The 20,701-nt window shown below is 33.8% G+C and overlaps 1 protein-coding gene across 7 annotated transcripts in view; it reads left to right on the top strand.

Annotated features, from left to right (window-relative positions):
• Nucleotides 1-20,701, top strand: part of RERE (arginine-glutamic acid dipeptide repeats) — a 528,280-nt gene that overhangs the window by 348,773 nt on the left and 158,806 nt on the right. For all 7 annotated transcript variants that reach the window (XM_074307767.1, XM_074307772.1, XM_074307773.1 and 4 more), the window contains 3 exons: nt 2,973-3,021; nt 8,054-8,178; nt 12,430-12,529. In XM_074307767.1, the coding sequence (XP_074163868.1) occupies nt 2,973-3,021; nt 8,054-8,178; nt 12,430-12,529 (274 nt within the window). The remainder of the gene's footprint in view (nt 1-2,972; nt 3,022-8,053; nt 8,179-12,429; nt 12,530-20,701) is intronic.

The following is a 20,701-nucleotide window of genomic DNA, read 5'->3' on the forward strand; positions in this document are numbered from 1 at the left end:
CAGTAACAGAAATATATAAATTAAAGCAAATCTGATCCTTTAAAAAAAGGGGGGGTAGTTATAATTATTGGAGAAGCAAAGGGAAAAATATCATTGAGCATGCTTATTAGATCTGTTCATTGCTACAGCCATTTTAGAAATAATTTTGGAACAGTGCCCCAAAAGTTACTAAACTGCAAAAACTTTTGACGCCATTGTACTATCTCCCCTCCCCCCCAGGCAGTTGGGGTTAAGTGACTTGCCCAGGCTCACACAGCTGAGAAATGTTCAGTGACTGAGACCAGATTTGAACTCAGGTCCTCCTGACTTCAGGGCTGGTGCTCTCCCCAGTATGCCACCTAGCTGCCCCTCCATTGTACTATTTTAACTGTAACTTGAACTTGTGGGTGTGAGGGAATGTGGTTAATAGAAGAAGAAATGACCTATGTTTTCAAAAATATTTATAATAGTTCTTTTAGTAGTGGCATTGAAATGAAAAATAAAAGGATACTTATCAATTTGGTCTTTAATATAATAGATATTTAATAAATTGTTCTGTCAATTGCTGAATGGTTGAAAAATTGTTATTTGAATGTAAAGCAATTCTAATGAAAGGGGTGATTTTAGAGAAATTTGACAAGGCTTGTATAAACTTTTGCAGAGTTAAATGAACAGAATTTAGAAAACAATTTATATATATCAGCTTTTTTCTAACAACTTATGAATTATATCTCTTATGCCACTTTTTGTATGTCAGTCATCACTATAGCTCACTTTGCTTATTATATTTCCTTTAAAAGTATTTTTCCATTGCACTTTGTGTTGCCTCCAGCTTTGATTCTGCAAATGTAGTGTCTCTGGATTTCTAGTCACATAGCATGCACAGCATTGGTGTCAAAAGGAAGAGATTGAATTTAATAAAGTAGTCTGAAATCTCTGCACATTCTTACATGGAGGTCAGCCCCTCCTCAGAGTCCAAATCACCAAACATCAGAATTACCAGGGCTGGAGGCAGCTAGGTGGCGCAGTGGATAGAGTACCAGCCCTGAAGTCAGGAAGACCTGAGTTCAAATGTGGTCTCAGACACTTAACACTTCCTGGCTGTGTAACCCTGGGCAAGTTACCTAACCCCAATTGCCTTAGCAAAAATAACAACAACAAAGAATTACCAGGGTTTCCAAATCTATGTAAGCCTTCCAATTCTTCCAACTTCCCAGAGAAGGAATTACTTGACCTTGCCTTAACAAGTTCTCATTCACTTTTGGATAACTCTTGGGCTAATTTTTTTCTATCAAAATGAAACTTTTCTTTCTGGAGTCAGGAAGTTAAATCTCTTTTCTACATGATTATATTGCAGATTGGAGATAGTTATTATGTTTCCTTCTTCCTCCTATCCCCAGGTTTTAGCCTACATTCTTCCTCCTGCTATATCCAGGTCTATAGCATCTTCTTGTGGCTGTTTATAATTCTGGGAGTTGTAGTATAGATGTTCTTCATCATCTTATTATACTTCCTAAAAGATTTAATTTAGACCTAGGCTCTTCTTTATGTCATTTTAAAACAGTATATTGAGACTTAAAACTTTTTTATTTCTTAATGTTATTTTTGTGAATGTATTCTATATTCCCAATTTACATTGGGAATTGAAAAAATTGAAAAAAATTTTACAAGTTAATACTGTGAAATTTTCCCTTTCTGGAGTTCCATTAAATAGATAATGTTAAGCCACACATTCTGATGTCAAATTTTTTTTTTTTTTTATGACTTAGGAATAGCCTTTAATTTTAAATATTTTATATAAGGCATATTGGAAAACTCGTTAATATAAAAAAATAAGAAATAATCCATTTTACAAATTTATCCATTAATAAAGATACCATAATAATTCTCTCTGTTTCACACGCTACTCTTTTACTGAATAATACATAATTTCTGTTGTCCAGCTCAGTATAGATCCTATACCTATTCTCTCTGGTTTTCTCCAGAATTATCTGGCACCATTTCCCCAAGTAGAAGCACTCTTCTAACTTGTTTTATGCTGCTTATGATCTTTGAATATTGTGATTTCCCCTCTTTTCAGGTATCTTATCTATTTCATTCTGCATTCACCATATCTGTCTGATTTAAAATGCTTATTCCTAAGGAATATTTCCTTGAATAATTCAATCTAGCTGGTCCATTTTCTTTTTTTCAATCTTTATTGGGTTGTTGTGTTTTGTTTTGTTTTTGTTTGTTTTTTAGTGCTAAGGCATTTGGGGTTAAGTGACTTGCCCAGGGTCACACAGCTAGGAAGTGTTATGTGTCTGGAGACTAGATTTGAACTCAGGTCTTCCTGACTTCTGCTGGTGCTCTATTCACTGCACCACTTAACTGCTCTTTTTCATCTTTACTCTTACCAATCTTACTTCTCATATTTTATACTTAAGATAATTTTGATTCATATATTTTTTTTCTTTCATTTTAATTTAACATTCAGTCTCTCTAGCTGAGTATGTTAGAGGACAAGGAACTATGATAATTACTTCTTTCATCAGTTTTTCCAGATTGCAACAGATTACAGACCCACTGATTTAGGGAATCTGCCAGTCCAAATCTTTCAGTCATGGGTCCAAAACAAAATAACTGTCCAAAGCATAAGGAAAATGTTTTTGGAGGGAACTCATGAGGGGCTATACTGGAGATGGGAGGCTGTGGTGATATAAGCAGTTAGCAAAAGCTTCAGTCCATTTCTCTGGGGCCTCCCCTTTTATTCATTTTATCTTAATTGTTTGTTTTTTGACTGAAAAGCCAATCTAGTAAGTTTTTATTAAGTATCTACTATTTGCAGGAAATTAGGCATTGGAAATATAAACACTTAAAAAAAAAAAAAGAAAAAAAAACCTTAAAAAGCCATTCTTTTCTGGATTAGTGATATTTTTAGTGTCTATTTTGATGTGAACATTCTTATTAATATTATTATACCTTTGATTGACTTTGTCTGATTTTCTTGACAGGAGACTGAACAGCACCCAGGGGGAAATCCGTGTTGGACCCAGTCATCAGGTAAAGCAAATTTCACTACTTAGCCAATCAAACAATTATTTGTTAAGCACTTACTATTTCCTTGGTGCTAAGGATTCAAAGAGTCATCAACTAGCATCTGTCCTCCATGAGTTTTTATTCTCTTTGGGATAAGAGTATATACATTGGTAAGTGAATGCAAAGAAAAAAGAAGAGAGGGTACTTAATTGTAAGAGGATGAATTAGGAAAGCCTTTATAAAGACAATCTCTCTTTAGCTTATGTAATTTTGAAGGTCGGTTAGAAACCTGAGCCAAGGGGACCAATTAGGATGATCTTGTAATTTGTCTAGGGAAGAGATGATGAGGAATTGAAGTAGGATGTTAGTTACCTTAATAAAAAAAATAAAGGAACAGATAGAAAAGATTTTGTGGAGGTGAAAAAGACAAGATTTAGCAAATGATTAAACATATGGAACATAAGAGTGAGGAGTTAAGACTGTTAAAAAAGAAAAAAAAGTTGCAAGCTTTAGTGACTGGAAGAGTAATGGTGCCCCTATAGAAAGTAGAAGTTAGGAATAAGGATGGGTTTGAGAGGGAAAAGATTGAATTCTTTTCTGTTTAAGTTGATTTTGAGATGCCTATCAGACATTCATTTTGAAATGTCTATTGAACAGTTGAAGATGTAATGTTGATGATCAGAAAACAGCTATGCTTGAGAGACGGATTTTTAAATTACTCCAAATTATTACTTGGTGATGGTAGTTAAATCTATGAAAGCTAAAAAGGCTAGCATGTATGAAGAGTAGAGAGAAAACAAAAATGACCAGGAGAATGCATTGTTACAAAGCTTCAAAGGATAAAATATCTCAGAGAATAAAAGTCAGCATTGTTCTAGGTTGTAGACAAGAGATACTTGATTCCGAGGAAGAAGGTTTTATGGAATTAGACGTCCTAACCAGTTGATAGGGAGAATCCAGAGAGAAAAGAGATGATTGAGAGTTCTTATCTGATTAAAAAAAGAGAAGGGCTTGGCAATCAGTGCCGGAAGAACATAGCTCTTTTAAGGTTTATGTCAATTATCTTTTCTGATCTTGACTACAAACCTGGAAGGTAGGTGCTATCCTCCTTCCTAATTAGCCAATTAGGAAACTGAGGCACAGAAAACTTCCACATAAACATAATAGATTTGAACAGGAGAAAGACCACCTCCCATTGATTCTTTTTTTGCCCAATAGTTCTGTTTCTTAATGGCCACAGCAAGGCTAGAGCAGTGGTGATGAATTAGCTGTTAAAATCAGTGCTTCTGTTCAAAGGAACCAGATTGTAAAGTAGATTCAAAAAATAGCCAGCTTATGTGAAGGCCACTGACCAAGGCACCTTATTTTGTTGCTCTAGTTGAAACTCTCTGCTTTCCTTTTCACAGAATTTGTCTTTTAGACAGAATAGATTTACTTCCTAAAGAACTTAATAATTGTACATGGTGATTTAAGTACCATATCAACATTTTTCTAATGAGTTGAGGTTTTTTAGGGAAGCAGTACACTAATTGTCTTCGTCTCACTCTTCTTCCTTTTACCTTCCATAATAACTCACAAGAATTTTCTTCCTTCGTATCTCTTTTGGTTCCTGTTTATCTCATTGTCTTCCCTCTTGACTCCATCTCTATGTTTGCCTCCTCTGCTCTCTCACTAAGCATTTATTAAGTTTGGTATGTGCCAGGAACTGTACTAAGCACTGAGGAATCCAAAAAGAGCATACAACAGTCTTTGCTAGTAAGGAACTTTCAACTCTAATCAGGGAGACAATATACAAAATGAAGCTGAAAATCTGGTACAGGGCAGTAAAATCATGCAGCTTGCTTCTGAAAGTTTTCTAACAACGCAAGTTGCAGAATTGTATTCATTTGGGGGAATTAGAGTTTCCAGAGATTAACAAAACTTGAAAGTATTTTGGTGGGAAATGATAAGATCAATTTTCTGGGTATTCTCTTTAAATGGTAGAATATACCATTATATCTTCAATGTTCATCCCCCTCATCCCCTCCAGTTGGAAGGAGGGAGGATCCTTATGTCAAGGATACTAAGGAGTTAGGGATTTTATGGGTCATCTTTGGAAACCTTAAGTTTTGAAGATCATCAAGTCCCTAACCGGTTCTAGCCAGATCAACTGCCTTTTGCTAGTTCCCACTAGCAGAATTAAAACTGCTTTCAGTTGTCCTATAGGTTGAAAAAAGTTAAATCAGTGTTGTGTTATAAATTTAAATTTTGAATCTTAGTTTTCTTGCATATTGCTAATTGGACAAAAATGATCTTTGATCTTTTTAAGGCACTTTGTAAGTCTTAAATTTTGCAGATGAAACAAATTTTTAGACCCTATGTTTTCTTTCTTAAAATTATAACATTTTTGTGTTCTGTTTTTGATTAATATCTTATCAAAATTTCCCTGCCTTGCCACTCATCACTTAAGTTTCTTTTTTCAGTGGATAAAGAATCAACCCTGAAATGAGGATGATCTGAGTTCAGATCTGGTCTCAGACACTTAACACTTCTTAGCTATGAGACCTTGGGCAAGTCACTTAACCCCAATTGCCTCAGCACCCCCCCCAAAAAAAATTGTAAGCTCCTTCATTGCAGAGATTATCTTTCATTTTGTACTTAGCATAGTGTTTAGTAATATGCTCCTAATTTGTGCTTTTTCATTCATTCATTAAAGAACATATACTTTTATTTTGATCAATAATTCAATGTTTCTTATTATAAAAATGTTTTCTAATCTAAGAACTAAGAAATTGTTTCCCTTGGATGTATTTCCCTTTCCAAATTGTGTGCGTCATAACAGATCAAAAGGTTATGACAATTTAGAGCTAGAAGAGTTCGTCTGTGACCAGAAAGATTGAGTGATTTATAAGAAATCATACAGGGATCAGGTCAGGAGGTGCAGAGACCTCACTTTAGCCTCTTAGATTCCCAATCCAGTTGTACCACATGTCCTTTTAGTCTAGAAATCAATCATGTCAAGGAAACTTTTATCCATTTGGCAGGTGAAGAAACTGAGAGCAAGTGAAATTAATTTACTTTCCTAAAATTCCATAAATACTCAGGATCAAACCATAAGATTCCTGGTTTCCATATCTAAGTTGTTACTAGTGATCCTGGATAAACTTGTTCTGAAGTTTCAGTTTCAGTTTCAGATCATAAATCTCTTTCAGTGAATTTTGTACTGGATACTCAATTTAGAAAACTGCAGAAAAAAGAGTAGCCAGTTATTCCTAATTAAAACTAATACGACAATTTTGCTTTAAATTTTTTAAACTGGAAGATACTGTATTTGATATTAATTATGATATGTCACTATATTTGCCTTTTTTCAGTTCTATTTTTGCCCTTTAATTTGGTTATAGGATTTAGAGGTAGAAAGTAATTTAGAGATCATCTTGTCTAACTGTTTCATTAAAGTAAACTCAGAAATTAAATGACTTGTTAATAGTTATAGAATTCTGAAGTGAAAGAAACTCAACTGTCCTTGAGGTTAACCTACATACACATGAACAGTAATCCTCTTTATAATATACTTGTCAATTGTTTATCGTTTATCCAGTTTTCCTTGTAATCCTCCAATGAAGTGGCTCTCTTCTCTTCCCATCCCCATTTCACAAAGCAGTTCTCTCCTTTTTTGGATAATTTTAATCATTAAGATCTTTTTCCTTAAAACAAGATTAAATTTTCCATTTTTCAATTTATAATTACTGTTCTCAGTTCTACTTTTTGGCACTAGGCAGAATAAATTTAATTAACCTATTACACATCTCATGACTTCCATTTTTAGGACCTTCATCCTTAACATCTTTGTCTTGACACGTCTAGTGTCTCACTATTCTTCCTGCAATGTAAATCCCTAAACTGAAACACAATAATTTTTATATATTCTGATTAAAGAGGAGAGTAGAATGCCCATTTTCCTAATTCAGAGTACTGTGCTTCTCACCACTGGTGTCAGTAACAGACCTGAATTTAAACCCATATCTTTCCCTTCATAGGTTTTTCTACTAAACCAGCCTCCCTCATAATTTACTCATATGTTGAAAAGATCCTTTGTAGAGCTCATTAATAATTTAAATTTTTACTTCTAGCATGAAATGTTAGGATTAATTTAGATAAGAATTTTATATACACTTCTCCCACCCTACTTCCACTGCCAGCCCCAGTCCTCAAAGAGTAGTACCTACATTTTTCAAAGACAAATAATATGTGATCCTAGGGGAAAAAAAATAAATAAAATGAGGGGCAAGAAGAGACAAGGAAACAATAAAAGCCTGTGAACCATTGGCTTGTGATTTTAGCTTGAGAGTATATATATATATATATATATATATATATATATATATATATATATACACTATTTGCCAAAAAAATGTCTTGGGATACAACTGTAAAAACTAGTCATGACACTTAGTTTCTTTCCCCACTTCCCACTAAGCTCTTACCTATCTTTTACTGCTACTATGAACAACTAATTTTATTAATTGTATCCATTAATTTATTTTGTATTAAAGAAATTTCCTAAAAGAATATCTGTTGTAGTTTTAATAATTTGTTCAAAGTGTATTTTGTAAAATTGATATATTTCAATTTCATGCTTTTTATAAAATCGAGTTTAAAATGAAACATATCTCCTAAAACATTAATATTTTCAAAGTTCTTTATTCATTTTTAGTTCATTCATAAAATGATGATAATGATTTTCTTTTTGGAAGTAGAAATTGATTGTTCCTTAAGTACAGATTAAGCAGGTTTATAGAATTTAAAATTTTTTCTATTTTATGTTTATACTGACTACATACACTAAGAGCTCATTTAGGGTTATTGATCTGCTACCATTTCTTAAGTGACCACTCTGTGTAAGGTTATAATAATTTACAAATATTTCATTTGATATAAGATGCTACCATAACTCCTATGTAGAATTTAATCAGTGAGTTCCATTAAAAATGATTTCTTCTTGTAAAGACTTTCCTAGTGAGATATTTTTTTAAATTTGCATCTTCTTTTTGGAATTTGTGTCCTTGTTTTCTAGGCTAAACTGCCCGAATTGCAGCCATTTCCTTCCCCAGATGGTGACACCGTGACCCAGCATGAGGAACTGGTTTGGATGCCTGGAGTTAATGATTGTGACTTACTTATGTATTTGAGGGCAGCAAGGTAATGAAACCTAAATTTTCTGTTTTTTGATTTTCAGTTAAGTTTATAGTGCATTTTAGCAGTAGGGGGTTTGACTGACTTCATTGGAGAATTTCAAATTTGAAATGTTTCTTATAAGTTATATAGTTCAATTCCTAACTGACTAAAAACCAAACTTCTATGTTGGACTTAGAGTCTCTCTGATAGCATAGAGATTGTCTATAACAGAGTTTTCCATATATCTTCCATTTGGGATCTCATCTTGTCTAGCCAGAAATTTTCTGTTGTCTAGAAGTAGAAATGATTTGGGATCCATATCTGCATTTTTCTGAGTGAATTTTTTTTAGTGTTGTGCTTCTTTTTCATAATCCTATCCCCGAACTTTCTTTCGGAAGGGAAATTCTAAAATAGAGCTACAGATGGCGATATTCTTAACCTTCATGTTTACCTTCTGGGATCATTGAAACATTTTGCTTCACTATTTAAATCTTCCTTCAAATTTAAGTATCAGATTGGAGTGTTAACTCTCCAAGATGTTATCATATATTAAGGCTTAATACAATAGTATTTTGTCTAGAGAGTGTTTTTTCATTATTGACAAGGTGCAACTCATCAGCTTACATAATTAGCTTATAGGAGAAAGAAACCTATATTTGAAGTCAGAGGTAAAGGATGTCTTCCTTTTCCTTCATTTCCTTTTAAGTTTCATTTTCATTATCTATGAATGAGAGAGTTGGAATAGATGATCATACTTCCTTTCTTGTTCTATGGTCTGTGACCTTTTGAATTTCTGTGGGAAATTTCTAATATGTACAACAAGATTTTCAACTTATTTCCACTTATAGTTATTTCTCTTCCCACCCTTAAAAAAGAAAAAAAAAATTTTTTAAAGTTATCTGTTAACATTCTTTTCAGAGTCAGGAATTAGTACAGTTTTATTACACTGTCTTATAATGTTAAATGGTGGGTGTGACTGAAGCATTATGTTCCTGTTATGTAGCCCAGGATGTATGTTGCAGATGCCCTTTCTAATTAGATGGCTTTGGGCAATTCATTTTCCTTTCTGAGCCTAAGTTTCTTTATTCTCCCCCCCCCAAAAAAAAAAAAAAAAAAAAAAAAAAGAGGGTTTTTACTTGACCTGAGGCCATTTTAAATCATAAAAATTCTATTGTTTCATTTTCATTTAGTAATTTTTTTTTTTTTTTTTTTTTAATCTGAGGCTGGGGTTAAGTGACTTTCCCAGGGTCACACAGCCAGGAAGTGTTAAGTGTCTGAGAACACATTTGAACTTGGTCCTCCTGAATTCAGGGCTTGTGCTCTATCCACTGCGCCACCTAGCTGCTCCTTCATTTAGTAATTTCTTTAGTTGGACCTGTAATTTTAATGGTATAAACAACCTATATCTGCTCTGCAGATATTGTGTGTTGGCCAAGAATATGTAACCTGTGTATCTAAAAGAAAGGATTTAAATGCAAACCTTTTAAATTCTGACTAGCTCTTTATGTGCAACATCATGATCCCTTTCCGATTTATTATTTTATATTAAATTATATATGATAATAAAATATATTGTGCAAAATATTTATTACAGGTGGACATAATAATGCGTGTATTAATTAGTTATCAATATGTGGATAAACAAAAGAAAATGATTGTATAAAAACTTTCTTAAAATTCCATAATTCTTTTAAGTATTTTGTTAGTTTATGGAATGATCATTCTGAAAAAAATAAAAAGATGATTTCAGTTGCCCTGAAGAAATATGGTTGGGAATTGCAGCTTACCAATGTCTGTTAGATATATTGCATTGCTATTTTAAGAACTAACTATATACAAAACCAGACAGATTTACATGGCAAACGTATAACTACGTGATGGGCTACAAAAATGAACATACATTACAAAATGAAAATAAGTCTACCAGATGACTGTGCTAGAGCAAGGAGATAAACTCAAATAAAAATGGATCTCTACAGGCCACATATTGACTTAGAAAACCACAAATGAGCATTATCTATGTAATTCAGAAGTACATATATTCCTTTTTTATTTATTTTGTTAACATTTTCCAAATGCATTTCTCTTTGGTGCTCCAGATCTATTTTCTTTTTTTTTTTTTAACTTATTTTGCTCAGAGATAGATGAAATTTCAGTATCTTTAAATAAAAAATGTAAATAAATGAACTTATTTTCATAGTATTAAACTACCCATAAGCATTTAAATTTGTACTTTATAAGCCTTTAATATATGCAAGGTAGTGTTCCAGGCCACGGGGATATAGTGATAAAACATGATTGACACAGTCTTTGCACTAAAGGAACTTGAATAGAGGGTTAGATTACTTAGTCACCTTATTGATCTTATTTTTTCATCAGTAAATATGAGTATAGTAGGAGTTGGACATAGAATCAAAGAGAAAAGAGAGAGAATTTACTAAGTGTTTTCTTATTTATTAGTACAATGCATTTGCAATACAGGTTAGTCTTTACCCTCAAGAACCCTGTGTCTTGATGGAGAAAGGACAATAAGGGTGAAAAGATGTGAAACTGTTGGGTAGGCATGGTTCGAGCTGGGAAAGTAAGGAATAACTTCTATCTTGTTGTGAGCAAAATTTTTTGCAGATGATCCAAGATACTTTGTAAAGGTAATTTTTGTTGTCTTTGCCCTAGTGAGAAGATTTGACTGATGTTAATGAGCTTCTAGTGGAATGAGTCAGAAATGTGTCCTTGATCCTATTAAGATTTTATTTAGGAAGCAAAGAGAGTATAATTATCAAAGTTGAGGGTGACAAAAAGCTAAGCGGAAAGTTGCCTGCCACACTGAATGAAGTTGATGATACAGTTATCAGAAAAAATCTGAAAGGATAGAATAATTGGGCAGGATACAGAGAAATTTTAACAGTGATAAGTCTAAAGTTTTAGATTTGTATTTGAACAATTGACAGAAGTATGAGATGGAATAATATATAGCTAGACAAAAAAAATTATCTAAAAGAATTATGGAATTATAGTGGTGTATAAGCTCAGTTTGAGTAAACTACATTATGGAAACTCTCAAAAAATTAAGGGAAAAAAAATTGTAGGTTGCCTTGAGAGCCATAACATTTAGCCCTTGAAATAGGATAGTCTTGCTTTGCTCTCCTCTGGTGGGATCAGAGGTAGAGTGTCATGCTGTTATCCGGGGGCACTGCAGTTTGAGGAGCTTGAACATTCAAAGAAGCAAAAATGTACTGAAGATTCTTCCCTGTGTGCATCTGAAGAACTTGGGAGATTTGAAAATCTTAAGCTTTATGAGCTATCTTATGGCACAGGGTCAGGCTTCCTCACCTTCAGCCCTAAACTAGAAGCTGTGGATCATAGCTGCTGAAAAATCAACTGCAACTTGTTTGAAGAAAAAATTTTCTAACCATCCAACCTATCCAAAAAAGAATAAGGTATACATGGCTAATTGGTCAGTCACTGAACAACTACTATGTACCAGACACTATTTTAAATCCTCGGGATATAGAGTGAGGCAAAGTACAGTGCCTGCCCTCAAAGAGCTTACAAATTGGGAACATACTCATGAATATATACAAAGCAAGCCTATATATAAGATATAAAGTAAGTAATAGAGAGAAGACACTAGGCTTAAGGGGAGTAGAGGAAGGCTTCTAAAAAAAAGTATTTTAGCTGGGATTTGACACAATTAGGTTGAAATGAGAAGGAAGAGCATTCTAGTAAAGGGAAGAGTAAACCTTCAGAGTATCTTTTTGGAGGAACAACTTGGAGGCCAGTTTCTTTGGATTGAAGACTACCTGATGGGAGAATAAAGTGTAAGAAGACTGCTTAGATTGGGAAGAGGAATGCTAGCTAGGCATTATGTCAATTCGTAGAAGAGGAGCCTGTAATAGTCAAGGAATAAGAGGTCATTTATTCATGAGAATATCAGAGAATATTTGACATCATAGAATGACAATTATACAAATATCTTTTAACCAACCAATGGAATCCCAGCTAAATTATGATTCTTTAGTATTAATGCACCCTTGAAAGAGAGCATAGATACCCCTAAATGAAGTTAACTTTGTGTTGTGAAAGATTGTCTGGGTAATATCAGAATGAGTGTTCTCCTAAAATTAATATCCACAAAAGAGTCAGAAAAGAGTTCTTGAGAAATCTAATTAGTTTATCATGGTATCCAATTGCAGGTTGGCTGATACAATGAAAATGTAGTCTGGTAATCAAAGGGTTAAAAGATCTGCCTTTTCCCTCCATTTTTTTCCTATGAAGGAGCATGGCGGCTTTTGCGGGAATGTGTGATGGAGGTTCCACTGAGGATGGCTGTGTTGCTGCCTCTCGGGATGACACCACACTCAATGCGCTCAACACAGTAAGTCTCTTAAAATCAACCCCCAACAGAAAAGGGAAATTTTATTTCTTGGAATAGAAGAGGGCGAGACTATGTGTTGATTGTAGAGCGAAGTAAAAGTTTTCTCATTCTAAACTGCCCTAGAATCTTTAGTGTAGGTAATTTATCCTAAAATTGCTGGAAGATTAACGATGTGATATTTGGGTTATAATCCTCCCATTAGATTCCAATGTGACCTAATCAGTCTATACTTCTATGAATACACTTTCCCAATGTTTTTCATAGGTTTTCTAAATATCAAATGAGATTATCCTTATTTATAGGCTTGGAAATTGCATAATTCTATGCAATTTTATGGTGTTGGTATTTTAAATTATTAATAGCCTAGGGCTTAGTATTCCTATTAATTTCAAGGATTGGTGCAAAAATCACTTATTCTGGGTTGAATTAATGTAATTTTAATGTGATTTACATGGAGTCAGATTTTCCTCCTGAAAAGCAGAATATGCATGTATGTATGTATGTATGTATAAATAACATGTGTATGTATATACATATTGTATGTGTTTCCCTTGTGCTTGGCCAGTCATTGCAATCCTAGTGTTGCCTACAGCTCAGTCTTTTTGGGACACATTTAACCTTTAATTGGATGATGAAATAAGAGAATCTTTTTTCCAACTCTTCCAAGTTACCCAGCTTGTTTCTGTTCTGTCCAGAAACTCTGAGGGTTTCCCCCTCCCAGATTGATTTTTTTTTTTAACTAAATAAAAAAAAGCCTCACTTCTTTCTTATTTTGCCTTAATCGCCTAATGGGTATTGCCTCGGTCAAATTGAGTCCTCTTAAAGACCTCAGATTAAGAAGGCCAAGGTCTCCCACTGTATTCAGGGCCATCTCCAGTTGTCCCATTCTGTATCTGGCCACTGGATCCCAATGACTCTGGAGGGGAAAGTGAGGCTGGTGACCTTGCCCAGCTCTCTCTCAATTTCAGTCCAGTTTACTTGCATGTCATGGCATCACCTTCCTGATGTCTGAGTCCTCTTGGAGAATGTAGGATAAACTAAAGTGGTCCATTAGCAAGTATATATCTAATCAGATTTAAACATTTTTTAAAATTATGTGTTTATTTTAAAGAAAGCAGACCATTCTGTTTGACGTAAGTCTTTCCCCCTAGTTTACCTCTCCACTTTCCATTCTCACCTCCATATTTTGTAACCTTCCTCTTTTATGTAGAGTTTTAATAAGTTTTTCATTTTTTGAATGAAAAAATTTTGATTGCTCTTCAAATGTTTTATCTTTTTTTTTTTTTTTTAAATGAAATTAGTAAGCATTGACATTTTCATATATGGAGCTCAGAAAAAGATTATATATGAAACTAGTATATATATTAAGTATATATATTAAATTAATACCATGGTGTCACAAAGTGTCCTGTTAATCTGTTTGCATTTCTGACCTTCTCTTAACATACACTCTCTTCTTTGCTTGGTTTTTATGACACTTTTTTCTTTTGTTGTCTTTTTTTTTTTTTAAGCATTGATTTTCCATCTCATTATCTTATACACCTTTATTTTGTAATCAGCTATTTAAGGAAACCTAAACATTGATTATGTATTGAGATAAATGCTTCATTCTGTAGCTCTCATTTGTTCCTCTACGAAGAGAGAAACATGCTATATTATCAGGTTATTAAAGTTAAACTACAGTATGCTTAATCTTTGTGATTTTGGTGGGACACCCTAAAAATCAAAAGGGATTGATCAGAAGTCATTATGCTCAATTCTTCCTATTTCAGATAATTCACTTAAATCTTTTTCTCTGCTTTCTTGAAAGTCCTCCCAACAAATTTTTTTGACCATTTTGAAGCATGCTTATCTGATGATATTTTTTCTTCTTAAGGTACCATGCTTTTCTGAAAGATTGTCACAAGATTCACTTAAAGTTAGGGCTAGCTCAGGTCATCAATTCTTAATTTTATAAGTGATGAAAAATCTTGGCAATAAAGCTATGTATATATGATAGATTATCAGCAAGGTTGAGACAAGGATTCAGGCCTCAATTCCCCATCTCTCTTCTCTCTTTCATCTTGCCTTCCCTTAAAAGAAAAATGAGACACTATCATACAATAGAAAAACCTCTAGACTTGGAACACTTAAGTTTGTATTCCAATCCTTCCAATTCAAAGCTCTTTTAGTATAACACACATCACTTGACTTCTGAATCTCATTTTCCTCATCTGTAAATTAACATTTGTACTACCATCCTTACTGTGGTAGTATGAATGTTACATGACTGAATATATGTAGAGCATTTTTGTAAATCTGAAAGAACTATTTAAATGTGAGGCAATAAAAACAGGAATATGCTCAAAGAGAGTCAGAAGTGGGCAATTAGCTTATTTTCTTGACCTCCTTCAGCAGCACTGATCAGTTTGGTACTAGGAATAGGGAAAAGGAATAGGAATTCATTGTTTAAACCATGGGGGCTATGCTGAACATTACATCAACAGTAAAAATAGAAAAGTGAAGCCCTAATAAGAGCAATTGAGAAGGAATAAAGATGAAATAGAAAAACCAAAGATCTCACAAATGTTAGTTTTGTGAGTTGTGAAGACTGAACTAGAAGACAAATATTTTTAAAGGTCCATTAATATATTTAAAGATGATGGAGTTTGGGATTGAGAATACACTTTTGAGTTAGTTATATTTTGATGTCATGGAATATGATAGATGATTAGATGCTGTAAACTTTCAAGTAGGATAAATTACTAAGAGAGCAATAGAAGAAAGGTTTGAAAGTAGCCAAGAAGCAAAGAGTGTGCTGATTTTTCTCTTATACTTTGTGAAAAGGTTGAGTTATTGCTAAGAAAGTCATTCTGAAAGGAAATTTAACAAACATTTATTAAGTGTCTTTCTTATAAAAAGTAAATATTGGGGATAAGTGGTCAAAACCCAAATTCCCAACCTCAGGAAACTTATATTATTCTATAAGAATTGGAGGATGAAGAGACCCTTTGTTAATAGTAAAAAGCTTGGTGGTGAAATGAAGCTAAGTGAAATAATCTATACTGTCATAATTGAACACACTAGAGCAAAGGACATTACATGGAGAGAAGAATGAAGGGCATGGGATAGAATCTTGAGATAGTTGTGCTTAAAGCCCAGAAAATGGATGGTGTTAAGTCTGAACTGACTGAAAAAAAAGTGCCTAGACAACTTAGAAGAGAACTAGGAAAGCCATGTGTCCTAGAAGTCAGGGATGTACATATGTTCACTCTCTTTGAGAGTCATCTTGAGCCTGGATGACCATTTGTCAGGCATAACATAATTGAGATTCTTTTCATTTATAGATGGATGCTAAAGTAACTGTCAACTCTCCCTTTTTTTGATTTTGCTATTCACAGGAAGAGATGGTTGACTACCAAAAATTTCAAGGAAAGGGGTCAAAAAAGGATTAAGACTTGAAAAAACCCAATGACTGTGGCAGTTAAGTTTTATAACTATGCAGAGAACACTTTTAGCCGTGGTCAGATAAAATGTAAGGTAGATGATAAGGAATTGAGAAGTCAGTGGGAGCTGAGAAAGTAACATCAACCTGTATATATGAATTTTGGGGAGAATTTGGATTTGAAAGAGGAAATAAATATATTGAGGAAGGGATTTGGCAGTGCCAATTGAAGTAATATTTTGTTTTTGTTTCTTTCAAGAGGATGGAGAAATATCTTGATGTGTCTTATAGGTAGCAGAAGGAAGTAATTAATATGAAGAGGTTGAAAATTTATCAGAAATCCTTTATTAAGCATTTACTATGTGCCAGGCACTGTACTAAACACTGAGAGGAGAAAAATAGTAACTGCCTTCAGGAAGTTGATATTCTAATGAAACACACTTGTAAATAACTAGATTATATACAAAATATATACAGAACAGGTAGAAAGTAAACTTAGTGAAAATTCTAGCAGATTAGGATTGGGTCTGGTAAAGAGCTCCTTCTACCATATTTCTCCTTTCCCCTATATCACAGTACTTCTTTTTCATCTTTTTTCTCTACCAACTTCTTTTTTTCAAGCCTATGTCTCCATATCTCACCTAGTTTGTAAGGGCCGTGATAAATTCTTCTCCATTTTTTCTTACTCTATTATTTTCTGACTGTCTTGGGGATATTTAGCCTAGTGGCCCTCTCTTTTCATGGGTTTATTTTAATAGTATCCAGCTTAATAGAGACATCTAATTCCCTAAAGCCCACTTCAACTCAGAATCCCCAAACTCAAGCTATGTGCCATTAGTAGGCATTAGAGGGTCAGCTAGGTTATCCAGTAAATAGAGCACTGGATTTAGAATCAAGAAGACTCAACTTCATGAGTTTAAAATTTGGCTTTAAACATTTAAGAACTTTGTGACTTTGCTGCAAATAATTTAACTCTAGCTTGCCTTGACTTCTCATTGTAAAATAAGTTGGAGGACATGACAAACCACTCCAGTATCTTTTGCTAAGAAAACCTCAAATGGGGTCATGAAAAGTTGGATCCAACTGAAAAGTGACTAAATAACAACAGGGTTAAAGCACTACGTCTGAGATATGAAAGACTTCTTGAAGATTTGATCTTAGACAGGTAGGAAACCAGGAAAACTAAGAAGCATTCCAGATGTGAGGCAAAGGTAGTGAGATGAGATTGGAGGGTCCTGCGTGAAAACCATCAAGTGGGCCAGCGCATCTAGAATGTACAACATGGGGGGAGCCAAGGGTAAGAAGAATGAAAAGATGAAAAGGTAGTAAAAAATTATCCGGTGTTTTGCATCCTAAACAGAACCTAGATGAGATAAGGAGCTATTGGAGACTATTGCCTAAGACTTGTGACCCAAAATCAGATTATGTTCTATGAAGGTTGGATTGAATAGGGAGAAAGTAGAGGCAAGGAGATCTATTGGAAGGTTATTGTAGCCAACAAAATGAGAAGTGAATAAGAACCTGCAATTGGATCATGACAATGGAAATAAGTTAAGAGATGTTGAAAAGGCAGAAATCACAAGATCTGACAATGAATTGGATATTTGGGATGAGTTGGTATCAAGATTACAAGCCTGGCTTTGGGTATATGTTGGTGCCCTAATTTTAGAAAAGGATAGTGTTTGGGAGTTAAGTTCAGCTTTTTGACATGTGAGGTTTAAAATGCCTAGGTGAGGTGAGATTGGGGCTCTACATGTCTATATTTATATATCTATCTATATAAATATATCTATATATCTATATCTAGGTAGGTTATACTTTATCAAGAGATTATTGACCGTATGAGAGCTAATGAAGTCCCCAAGTTATATATAACATTGCAGAAAGAGAGAGTCCAAAGTAGAGCTTTGGGAGATAACCCATGGTTGGTGGACTTGACCTAGAGGAAGAACCACCATGAGGGGTGTCGAGTCACAGTAGAAGGTTATGTTATGAAAGAGAATATAGCAAAGAGGATTAAAGGGCCAGACTCTAGAAGGAAACTTAGAAAAGTGACATTGAAGAGACCACCAGGAGGAGTTTACAAGGTGAATCACATCCCAATGATGGAAAGGGTTGGAGATGATGAATAGGAAAGAAGAAACTCCTTCAGAATACATTGCTTCCTTTTTTTTTTTTTTTTTTTTTTTTTTCGGTTAAACAGATTCAGTTCTTGGCTGATGTTGGTGTGTGAGTTATAGGAAATGATAGTGAAATTTTAGAGGAGAGGAAATGTGTAAGAGCCGATCCTATCACTGGCCTGTGCCATCCATCTATACTTTTGGTCAGGTCAGTGACCTGTGCTGAGCAGCACAGGACCAAGTGTAGATTTACTAGTGTCTTATTTTCTTGTCTTTTAATTACTTTGAAATCAATTTAACCATAGGATTGTCTAGCTTTGGGATTTTAAATCCTTTGGGGAAGAATGTCTCTTGACTTTCAGTAAATCTTCTTGTGTCAACTGTTTAATACAAATGGAAAGAAATTCTGAAGTTTATTATGTTTATGCACATAAGAATAAACTAATTTTTATAAAGCAAACTATCTTGTGCATAATTTTAGGATAACAAAATTATGATTCTGCTATTGTCAGACAATAATATTTTTTCTTAATGCAGTTATTGAAAGAGATCTATATATTATATTCAGCTTTCAGCTTGCTTTTTTTCAGATTTGTTTGAGAACAGGACTAACAGAACCTGATTCACAGAGATCGTCTTATGATCACATTTAGTAAGCATGAGTCTTCGAAGATACATTTAAAATTATATGCTTCAGTGATTCATAGTTTTTAATTGCTATGGAGACCTGTTAGCTCATTTTTCTTTGAATCATTGTCACTGATATGTTTTCCAACTTAGTTTGAAAGAAGTTGTCATCCAAACCGCATTTTTTTTAGCTCTGGTCAGTAGAAGTTTTCCCTGAATTTTTCAGAATTTTTTTAAGATGCTCCATAACTGGTTCTCTATCCTTTTCACATGACTCCATCTCTTCTCCTCTCAGTAGCTCTTTCCAATCCACATTCACTATCATTATTCTTTTTGGAACATTTCTAGTGTTATTTACCACGTATTCTCCTTACCCAGATCTAGCCCAGATCTTTATCTTGTTCATAAGGAAAACATAACAGACTTTATTGAAGCTTACACTGAAATGTAAATAAACCATATCTACAAGATATTGTGTCAAGACGTTGGTGGGATCTCTCAGGCTGTTGAGCCTGTTAAAAAAGAAGAGAGGTTAAGTTGAAGTTAAAACATTGCTAAAAACATACAGTCTTCTTTGGGTATGTTTAAGAATTTAAATCAGGTTTTATGGTAAATTGACCTTTATGCTTTGCTATATGTTTCAGGTCTATTGTATTTTCAAAATTACAGCATTTTAAACTTGGAAAGTATTTTAGCCACTGATCTAGTCAGAATCAAGATAGAAAAAGAACCATCACTAATAATAATGCTAGTGTTTATTTAGATAGTGCTTTAAAAATTCATTTTCCTTTTATTCTCATAATTCTGTCCCATTTTACAGATGAGGAACCTAAAGCAACTCTAGTTATTCACAATATTGCAGCTATGAATTATCTCAGGGTAGAGTGTAACTCAAGCCTTTCTGACTCCAGACCCAGTGTTGCCCCCAAGTTGCCACTCATTTGCCTCAGTACCAGATACATACTAGCTACATCATTCATATTCTCCCTCAAGACCCTCCCTCATGAGAGTATTCATGCGTATACAGTGTGTGACATGTTTGTCATTTGGTGATGGGGGTGAGGAGACGAAACGTCTGACCTCAGTAGTCATAATTCTGATTATTATTCTGATATTAGCCTAAAGGTTCCTCTTTGTGCTTTTCACCCTCTTCTTGCTCCTTGTCCTGCCCTCTGCAGCCAAACAGAACAAGTCTGATATGTCTTATACATGAGAGAACCTCAAATAATTGTTGGCATTCATCTCCAAAATTTTTTTCCATTATTTTTTCAGTACCTAGATGATATTATGTAATTTTCCCTGTTTGACTGGCAGTGACCTATGGGTGGGTAAAACATGTTTTTTAATTTGACAAGACTCTAAGGATTTTACACATCTTGAGTTAATAAATTTTAGTTATTCAGTTTATTTCTGCATATTACAATATGGCACCCATGTTTGAGGCATGAAGTTGATTTTTTTGCATCCCTAACCAATAAAGCCCATATTTGAGCATTTTTAAAATATATATATATATTTGTATTTTATGTAATCTTTTTTTTTTTTTTTTTTTTTTTTTAATTAAAGCTTCTGTTTTAAAATTTTTTAAAACTTTCAGAAACTTCCTGTTTGTTCACTTTAAATGGACTGGACTAAACCATCCAGGACCTGGAGTTGATACATAGTGATTTAAATAATTGATGGTAACAATTGATATGCTGTGCAATTTCTTATTTTGGAAATGCAGTAAACTTTAGAGTACTATCTCAGATAAATAAAAGTGACATGTTACTTTTTTGGTGGTTTCTTTATAATGATAATAGAGTGATGGTACCTTCCAGGGTTATTTATTGTTAATTATCTTTGATATAAACAAAGATGAGGGAAGATGCTTGGAGTGTAGAATTTGAAGCATAATATCTTTAAGTGATTATTGTCTAAAGTGGCAAAATTTTATATTTTATTCTGTGACTTAATTGTATTTTAATGCTACATTTCTCACATTTTGAAGAACATTTGGAA

This window comes from Sminthopsis crassicaudata, chromosome 3 (genome assembly GCF_048593235.1).
Source record: "Sminthopsis crassicaudata isolate SCR6 chromosome 3, ASM4859323v1, whole genome shotgun sequence".
Lineage (NCBI taxonomy): Eukaryota > Metazoa > Chordata > Mammalia > Dasyuromorphia > Dasyuridae > Sminthopsis > Sminthopsis crassicaudata.